At 42.9% G+C, this 10,232-nt stretch overlaps 1 protein-coding gene across 1 annotated transcript in view; it reads left to right on the top strand.

Annotated features, from left to right (window-relative positions):
- Window positions 1–10,232, top strand: part of ankrd26 (ankyrin repeat domain containing 26) — a 70,818-nt gene that overhangs the window by 42,706 nt on the left and 17,880 nt on the right. Inside the window, exons 28-35 of the mRNA XM_080737285.1 lie at window positions 140–286; window positions 1,699–2,161; window positions 2,678–2,877; window positions 3,503–3,808; window positions 4,608–4,760; window positions 5,325–5,500; window positions 6,330–6,423; window positions 8,596–8,673. Coding sequence (XP_080593411.1) covers window positions 140–286; window positions 1,699–2,161; window positions 2,678–2,877; window positions 3,503–3,808; window positions 4,608–4,760; window positions 5,325–5,500; window positions 6,330–6,423; window positions 8,596–8,673 — 1,617 coding nt within the window. The remainder of the gene's footprint in view (window positions 1–139; window positions 287–1,698; window positions 2,162–2,677; window positions 2,878–3,502; window positions 3,809–4,607; window positions 4,761–5,324; window positions 5,501–6,329; window positions 6,424–8,595; window positions 8,674–10,232) is intronic.

Here is a 10,232-nt window from a genome sequence, read left to right as displayed (position 1 = left end):
CAACACAAAAGTTAAAATATGCAGAGAAGAGGTTTCTGCCCAGTGACGGCAACCATATATCGTGTGGTTAAAGAGGTTAATCCCACGTCGGTCTCTTCTCACATGCTTGTGCTTGTGCTCTTCTATGTCCGCTGTCCAGCTGGAGGAGGACCGCAGTGAGAGCCAGAGGCTCCTGGCCCAGGAGCGCACTGCTCGCACCATGCAGGAGAACCTGCTCAGCACACACCTCCGCAAGCAGCAGGAGATCGAGGAGGAGAACCGCCGCAACGTCAGCAGGAGCAACGAGGTGACCTCAGGTTTCATTATTCTTTTTTTTATGATTAGTATTTTATTAATTTCCCCAATTTTTTACACAAACACACAGACAAATACAAATAGCCTACAGTACATAAAAAACTAAAAAAAAACAATAAAAAATAACAATAATACACGGTTCAAGCACACACAGGCATTTGGAGTACCACAGCTAAACCCTCAAGTTACTGAAAATGCTTTCCAGTAGGTATGTCTCGCCCACAAGCTAAGAACGTCAAGTTTCATTATTCTAAATGTAGATAGATACCTTTATTATCCCAAGGGGGAAATTCAATCGCCCAGATTGACAAAGTTACAGATAAGTATGAAAAGAAACAAAGTACTGTTGTGTACAGTCAAAAAGAGCAAGGCACAATAAAAATAAGAACATATACATAAAGTGTAAAAAACAGTCAACGCTCATAAGTGTCAGCTCACTACACAAATAGCAATACTTAAAACACAACTTATCAATGCAGTGCCAAACAAAAGTGTTCATAACAGTCAATGCTAGTCAGTGCTACACAAGTATCTCACCGCCATGTCAAACACAAGCAATAATAGTCAATGCTACCAACACAACCCAATAGTGCAGAGCTAAAACAAAAGTGTCCATTGGTCAGTGCAAAGAAATCACAAAAAAAGAAAAACAAGAAAGGGAGACACAGCAAGACGCCACATGAAACCCTCTCTGGAAAAGGTCGGAGTCGGTACAACATTACAACAAAATGTTTTCATGTCAAGGACGCCCAGAATGATCTGTATTTGGTGCCATCTGAAAATGTTAACCCTTTTAGGCCTAGAATGATTGAATGCTTTAACCAGTGAAAAATAGCAGATATACAAGCTCACAGCGCGGCACCGAGTGCCGCGCTGCGAGCTTGTAGATCTGCTATTTTTTTTTTAAAGTCGTGAAAATGTGTGCAAATCTTTGAATATATGTATTTTCAAAGCGAACGTTTGTAACTCAAATTTAGCTTCTGGGAGGTCCCTGGAACTAAATATTTTGAGATGGGGTCCGTGGCCTAATACATATCATTTAGGGGGTCCTTCACATGAAACGGTTTGAGAACCACTGACATAGTAGTCTCTCAAGAACAGACTAACTGAGCTCCAGTTAAGTGAAAAGGACATTTTCTATGACGATGGCTGGCCAGATTGCTGACATAGAAACATAGGTTTTTCAAAAAACCTTAGAAGGATTCAAAAGACACTTATAGAATCGGGTCAAAATCCGAATTTTCGTGATTTTTCAAAAATAGCAGATCTACAAGCTCACAGCGCGGCACTCGGTGCCGCGCTGTGAGCTTGTATATCTGCTATTTTTCAATAGTTAAAGCATAAAATAACGATACACAATAATGCGTACCCGTTCTAATGTTGTTTCCCGTCCTGGTCCCCCAGGCCCTGTCTCAGCTGACGGAGGCCAGTGACCGGGAGAAGGAGCTGCTCCAGCAGAACTCCTCGCTGCAGGAGGAGCTGGGCCTCCTGCGGCTGGAGCTGGAGCGCTGCCGCGCCAACGCCGCCATGGAGGAGAGCCGCCTGGCCGAGGAGAGCGAGGCCGTCAAGGAGCGCCTGGAGGACGCGCGGCGCGACCTGAAGCTCAACGAGGAGGCCCTGGCGCAGACCGTCTTCCAGTGCAACGGCCAGCTGACGGCGCTCAAGAACGAGGCGTCGGTGGGCGCCGCGCGCCTGGAGCAGGAGCGGCAGGCCCGCGAGACGCTGGAGACGGAGGTGGAGTCGCTGAGGAACCGGCTGACCGGAGCCCTGCAGGAGGCGGAGCGGTGCCAGGCGGCGCGGACCGACGCGGAAAAGGCTCTGCTGAGAGAGAAGGAGGAACACCAGCGGGTCAGAGACAAACACACTGGTGAGATGAAATGATGGTAACATTTATGCCCAGTGATTCTCAAGTCATCTCAACCCTGTTGAATTAGGATTTTGCTAGCTTTTAGATCAACTTAAACCCTGGTTGACTGTAGGTCATTTTAACTCATTTGCTGCCCCCTCCCGAGTTTCCTGAGTTATTCCCGTACTCGACGCCGCCACGCCCAGGCTTCCCGAGTTTTAGGTCTTTTTTCCAAGTGGATTTTCTTTGTTTGAAAGCTGTGAACGGCGTGCACTCACGTGGTGCATGATCTATGTATGGGGGCGTGCATGATCCGTGCACTATGAATTACAAGACTATGGAGACTTGTGGCCTCCAGGGACTTTGGCAGCCATTTTTAAAATGCAGCGAATGAGTTAAAATCTTGCTAGGGATTTTAGGTATTTCAGGAATTGATTAGAACATTTTGACAGATTCTAGGTGAAAACACTGATAATCAATCAGTGGTCTAGAGCCAGACCCCTAAATGTCACGTATTCATTTCCGTCTCCATCGCAGGCGACTCTGCCGGCCAGCGAGAGACGGTCAACAGCCTCTCCGGGAAGCTGTCCAAGGCGGAGGCTCGCGCCAACAGCCTGGAGAACGAGGTGCACCGGGCCACGCTGCAGCTGACCGAGAAGAGCCTGCTGCTGGAGGCCCTGCAGCGCGAGAGGGACCAGGTGGCCGCGCGCGCCAAGGAGCTGGAGAATGCTCTGCAGGTGATGATCAGGGAATTTTAATTCTCGTATAAATAATTGCAAATAACAATTTAATTGTGTTATTGACACTGAAAACTGGAACGTTACAAACAATGTACTTGTCTGTTTGGCTTTGTAAATGAACTTTGCACAGAGCAGATATGAGAAATCAGGCCAAAACAGGCCGTATTACTTAATAATTGTATACTTGTGTATACTATTTTCAAAAAAGAAAAATTATCAGATTTTTTAAATTTCTTTTGCCCTGAATGCCCAAAATATTTACTGGTTGAAAGTGATTAAAAGAACGATGGACAATGACATGGATAAATAACAATGAAAACGATTCTAACAATAAAGCAAAAATAATTGAGATTATCTCAAAATAATTGCTATCGGGCCCTGGCCGTGCCTAGGCTCCTAAAGCCTGACAGTGCATCGTGGGTTTGAGTCCCGTTCCCGACGAACTTTGCTGTGTGTCACTCCCCGTCTCTCTCTCTCCTCGTTTCCTGACTGTCTCTAGTCTCTCAATAAAAGCCCAAACAATATCCCCCCAACAATGTAAAATAATAATAATAATAATAATTTCGATCAAAGCACTGTTTATTATGAATTGTGAGAGGCCTAACTGTACCTGTACCTGCAGTCGGAGAGGGACGTGACCAGCCGGACGGGAGCGCGGCAGGAGGCCACGCAGGAGCGCCTGGCCCAGGCGCAGAGCGAAGGCATGCTGCTGCGCCAGCAGCTGGAGGAGGCCGCGAACAAGGGCACGGCCAAGGAGCGCGCCGTCACCGACGCCCAGGAGCGCTTCAGCGACATCCTGGACAAGCTGCGGGCCGACAGCGAGGAGCGCTGCACGCTGGTCGAGGAGCGGAACAAGGAGCTGGCCGGCATGGCGGCCGACCTCCGCGACCAGGTCCACAAGCTGGAGGAGGAGAAGAGCGACAGGGAGGTACGTACGACGCAGCGGGATCCATTTTAGACCAAGTGGTTCTCAACTAGGGATGGGACGATATGAAAATTTCATATCACGATTATTGTGACAAAAGAAATGGTGATTTACGATATTATCGCGATAATCAAAATCCATTTTCCTGGGGCATTTGCCAAAAAATAGATCTACAAGCTCACAACGCGTCGCGACATTTGATAGAGAGTGAAAAAAAGACTATCAAGTATGTATCCACCTGTTTCCGTGATAATTTACTGTAGAATTATTTCAAGGACCCACAGTTCGTTCAATCAATCAAATGTTATTGTCACAACACAAAAAGTGAGATGAAATTCTTATGTCATCTCAATCAGGCTTTCACTGATGCAGCTTAATATGCATTAGGCCCCCTTTTGATACAATTAATTTTTTTCTCTTTCTCTCTCTCTCGGAATGAAATCTTCACTTTGAATGAATTAATAAAATGTAATTTTCTCAAACACTGTGCCTGTGGATCTTTGGTGTGCCCCTGAGAAGGGTCAAGTGTGCCCCTTGAAACTGCTTGAAAGCCAGTATTGTGTGCGAGGCGTTGTGCCACAGCCTTGTATGATGAAGCACGGCATTACTTTGCAAAGAAACGTACACATTTGAAACTTGGAGATACAAGGTTTCTTCCCGACAGTGACGATATTTACACCTCTGTGTTATGTTGGTGTGCCCGTGGATTCTTGGGACATGAAAAGTGTGCCCATGCAGAAAAAAGATTGAGAAACACTGGTCTAACCAAGCCTTTTGTCCTGTGAACGGTGTGTGAGTGCAGAGCACCGTGAGACAGCTGCAGCAGGAGCTGGCCGACTCCCTGAAGAAGCTGTCCATGAGCGAAGCGTCCCTGGAGGTGAACACGCGCTACCGCAACGACCTGGAGGACGAGAAGACCCGCCTGCTCAAAGACCTGGACAGACTGAAGGACAAGGTACAGGAACGTGGGGGCGGGGAACTCTGTTTGCTTTGTTAATTATCACACGTACAGCACACAATTCCCATCATTATAATAAAAACACTCAATGGTATCTCTGCAGCACATGGCAACATGACGCCAATTGTTGGTACTATAGCACTGCACTGCACTGTGCTTTGCACTTTATTCTGTCAGGTAGCTACAGTAATATGCTTATTAACGGCAGCTTAACAAGCTTTGTGACTGATAGATAGGTCAGCCACACAGTGGTTTTAAGTAAGCCTTGCCGAGCCATGAGGTCCATCCTGCCCTTTCTCCTGTTTCTGTAGCGTGAGGGCAGCTTGATGTACATACAAGTACACCCCCTGGACATGACACCAGTATGTCACAGGGACTTAACCCCAATCCAACAATTGATGCTGAGTGCCAAGCAGGGAGACACTGGGTCCAATTTCTCAGAGTCTTTAGTATGACCCGGCCGGGGATCGAACCCCAACGTCCCAGTCTCAGGGCTGACACTCTAACCACTGTGATTTGACCAGTGGTTTACCTGAGTCTGACCTGCTCATCGTCATGCAGGTCCAGGAGAGCGAGGACGAGCATGTCCAGGCAGAGAAACGCATCAACACACTAAAGAGCAGCCTGGACGACAAAGACCGAGAGCTCTGCACTACCGCCCAGAGGCTGCAGGAGGCGCTGTCGTCCTCAGCGGCCACAGACGCCACCACCAAGCAGCTGGAGGAGGCTGTACAGAGGTAACAGTACAACCCAGAAACCTCTAGGTTTATGGGCCATTCATTCACACTGAGCACTATAACTATATAAAATAATAAATGTAAAAATCATTCTAATAGTGGATGGCAGAGTTCACTCGTCACCGACTATAAGATAAATACAATGGTGAAGGATATACTGTAATTATAGTTATCTTTAGAGTTATAGTGCTCAGTGTCAATGTAACTTTACACTTGTAGAGTTACATTTATGCTATTGTTACTTTTGCTGGTTCCAAAACTGGTGGTATTTTGGGGGGTCCCCAGATAATTAGCTGTTTTCTCACTCAAGAGTAAACATACATTAAAGAGCATGCAGGGTAACTGCACTTTTAAAGTTAAAGTTAAGGCCTTTTTAATAGCAAATCTTACAAATTGTCATAAAAGCTTGTAGTTTGGCTATTTTAGCAACGTTTTTCTGTGGAACCGAGTCTAACTAAATGTAATGCCTACAGTGCTTCAGGTTGGGGGGTCCCCAGTTCAAATTATTTGGAGGGGATGTGGCCTGTAAAGGTGTTGTGAACCCTTGCACTAGAGAATGAAACAATTACATGTTATAACTTATAGCCCTGCCCCCCCCCTCCCCAAAAAACATACCCATACATGCCCAAAATAGAGAGGCCATGGTTAGTGTTACATGTACATTTCTTTATAAATTTTATCCCACGATTTTTGTAACCCATTTTTTCACCCAGTGCCAATTGTTAAGTGTAAGAGCAAAGTGTGAGAGCAACAAACTGTGCTCATGCTTTCTTCAAGGTGAGTGTGGTTAATGAATGTCAATATCAAAATGGCGTCCCTTCCCTTTTAGACTGGAGATAGAGAATGCCAGGCTGGAAGCCGCTGCCAAGCAACAGAGCAACAAGATCGAAGCTCTGCAGAAAGAGGCTCAGGAGGCTGCAATGGTAGGTGATATTATCCACTGAACACTGGCCTTAAAGGAGTAGTTCACCCAAAAAATTGCTTCTATCAATTGCATGTCCCATGAAGCCTTGAATTCATTTGATTTCGATTTTTTTGTGTGAACTACTCCTCTAAAGCTGCGTCCAAACGTGGATGGTTCGAGCGGTGCGATTACATACAAAGTGAATGCAAAGACGAGACGACACGCGACCGAGCGCGGCGCGAACGATCGGATCGTTCGCGCCGCGCTCAGGAGCGGCGTGACGTCTCGTCTTCTCGCCATTCACTTAGATCTGTAATCGAACTGAACGACATCCTTACTCACGTTTGGACGCAGCTTAAAGGAGTAGTTCACCCCCAAATTGACCTTTTTGCTATTGATTACTGATGCCATGGAGACTTTAGTTCAATAATATTTTCTGTTTTTTGTCGCATTCCTAAGACAATAATTTGATTACAATAAAATTACCCCCATTGATTCCGGATGGGGACCCGAATGCAGTCCCCATCCGGAATCAATGGGGATACATTTACTATAATCACATTTTTGTCTTTGGAATGTGACAGATACAAAAATATATTATTGAACTCAAGTGTCCATGGCATGAGTAATCAATTGCAAAACAGTCATTTTGGGGGTGAACTACTCCTTTAACACACAATCCATGGTAGGTGATATTATCCACTAAATCATCTTAACATAGTTATTTCACACAGGGTCTCATTGATCTCATCAACTTATGATGTCCACACTGTATATACTGTACATGTGATGGTTCCAGACATTATGAGTTTTGATTGTTTCCTGTCTGTAGTTGTTACTATAAAGTGTTCCATCTTTTCACAGCAATCTGAGCGTTTATCCGGAGGAGGGGTTGGTATTATGGATGTAGAACCTTTGTCTTTCTGCGTGGGTTGACTTCTGGTTTGGTTTTGTTCTTCCCAAAGATTCTCATTGTCAGTCAATGCATGACAAGCTATATGCTATTAAAGGGCAACCTGTGCAGCTTCTCTTTTTACTTGAACCAACCATTTAAATCGTCAACAAACGACAAGGTAATAAATAGCCAAGTAAATAGAGTGTTAAATAAAATAGATAAAAGACAACTTTGTTTTTTTTACAACAAGGTTTCATATTTTAGATTGTAATTAGAGAAAAGAAAAAGTGTGTGTTAAAATATTTTCATTTGCTTCGTTCTATTGTTTTATCATGTTTACTGTGCTAAAATGTGGGGCATGCGTACACATGGGGGCATGCGTACAAGTGGCTAAATATGTCTTTTTAGACACAATAAGCCAGCAGTTTCTTTATTGCTATTTACAGTAACACTTCTAGCCCCCATAAGTCGCATCCAACCATGAAAGGTTGCGTTGTATCTTGGGAATGGGCTTATTCTGTGTAAAATTACATATTTAGCCACTTTTATGCAGGCCCCCAAACACTGAAATAAGAATCACTAAAACAATAGGAATAAGTAAATTAAATAAGTCATCTTTTATATTCTTTAATTACAATCTAAAACATGAACCCTTGTTGTAAAAAACTAAAGTTGTCCTTTAAATGCTTCAAAGTAACTATGGATAGTTGGATACCAAGTAAACATAAAACCCAGGATCTGCCTAAATAACATGCTATTTAAATACCATACTTAGCTATTTATGGGCAAGCAAACAGTGACACGTCGACACCAAACGCATTGCACACAGTAGTTTTCGTTGCCCTTTAGCGACTGCACTTTGATTATGTTTGGAAAATGCAAAGAATCTAAAGACATGTTTATAGTTTAGCTTAAAATGACTTTTAGTTCTAGATTGGCTGGGCTGGGCATTTCTTGGTGGTGGTCTCTCTCTGTCTATCATGTCATCGCTATCATGCAGAAACCTTGTATCTCCCTGTTTCATCAATGTCTGTCTGTTTATTTTTTCCATTCCGTCACGGGTTTTGGACATACAAGGTTTCTGTCTGACTGCGACAGCACTCTCTAACTTGATCTTGGTTTGTCTTTGTGGGGTTCTTTGTATCTGTGTGATGCATGATACTGTCTCTAAGATTAAAGTTTCATTGGGAGTGGTAGACATTTTAAACCCAAATAAATAGCTTTCTTTTAGGTGGAGGTTTAAAAAGCCATCAAGGAGAAACAAAGACAGTTTATCCAACTCGCTTATTCCCTCAGGTTAGGGGGCGATTGGAGGACTTGGTAACAAACCTTCAAGGCAGTAAGATGAATTTGGAAGACCAACTCAGTCGAGAGGTCGGTTGCATGGTCACTTATTTTTACATAATGAAACTTTAACTTCTGAATCAGTGGTTTTCAAAGTGCCCCGGGGAGAGGGTTTCAGGGAGTCCCCAGCAACATTAGTCAAAAATGGCATAACAATCTGTTAAACTACTTTAACCCTATATCAGCTATTTAAAAAAATTGGAATATCATTTGAAAACCTATAATTTGAAACTTTAAACCTTGTATTGGGGGCCCTGTTATCAGAAGATGGATCGCCAAATACAATTTGGGGTTCGTTGACATGAACAAAGTTTGAAAACCACTGTTCTAAAAGATTCCTTGTTCTCATCATCTTCCTCAAGGCTTGCACTTATTTGTCTTACCTGGAGTCAAATATTTATGCAACTCTTGTAAAGTTCTAATAACCTTATTATGAAGATATGAGGTTAGTTATTGAAATTAGTACATTTGCAGGGTTTCAGCAAGTTGCATTAAGGTGCTATGAGTGATTTTCTTTGTTCAAAATAAGTGTACTGTGATGGTAATTATAGTTATAGAGAGTGTGTTCAGTAACTCCTCAGTCTCCCCGTCTCTCCTGCTCTTTAATAAACAGATAATACAGTACATTTTCTGGCTGGGAGACACATTTTATCCAATCTGATCAGAAGAGAGAACGTCTACAGAATACAGGATGACATTGGATGTGATGAAACAAATAAATGCAGACAAAATTTGGATCTAGAAACCTTTTAAAATGTAATCGGATAAGAGCTTTGTGGGGGTTCTCGCTCCTGGATTGGTTGAAATCGGTGTCCCACATGAAAATGTATTTTCCGTCTGCTGAAGAGCTGGAGAGACAGCGAGACCCCTGTTACTGAACAAGCACTCTATAGCAATGAGATTAAACCTTTCTCAACAACAACAAAAAGGTTATGTCAAATTAAACCTATTTTAACCAAAAATGGTTCCAAAATCTGGTATACAGTACCATCAAAATGAACCATTCCTTCATAATGATGCAGATAGATTGAGGAAAAGTTGATAGAGAAATAATTTCTGATGTTTTGAGGGACAGAATGGAAGAATAACTGTACTGTATATCGTTGTCTGTCAGAAACCTTGTATATATTAGGGCATTCACGAATAGTGATTTTTAGTATTCAAATTATTCTACCTCAAAGTATTCGAATAGTCAAATATTCGACAGGACTGGCCAAACTGTCAAATATTAAGTAAGCAAGAGGCGAACATTGTGAAAATAGCCGATCTACATGCTCACAACGCCTCGCGTAGATCGGCTATTTTCACAATATTTATCTGTGGAACCGAATCACATTAAATGTAATACCTACAATTCCAAGTGCTTGTTGGGGTTCTTATGACTTCCTATCTAGCCAAGCTTTATACACCATGAAGAATTTTTTTTTTTTTTAAAGACAAAACAAGAAAAATAAATAAATAATAATAAGCGAATATTTGATTTCGGTGAACAACGTCGAATAATGACTTTGATATTTCGAATATTCGAATATTTGGTGAATGCACTCAGATCAAAAGTATTAAACAAATGCTTGTGCCTAAAAACTACA

The sequence above is a fragment of the Nannobrachium achirus genome, assembly GCF_963921795.1.
Source record: "Nannobrachium achirus genome assembly, chromosome: 11".
Classification (NCBI taxonomy): domain Eukaryota; kingdom Metazoa; phylum Chordata; class Actinopteri; order Myctophiformes; family Myctophidae; genus Nannobrachium; species Nannobrachium achirus.
Note: the sequence above shows the minus strand (reverse complement) of the source record. Positions and strands in the feature narration are given on the sequence as shown.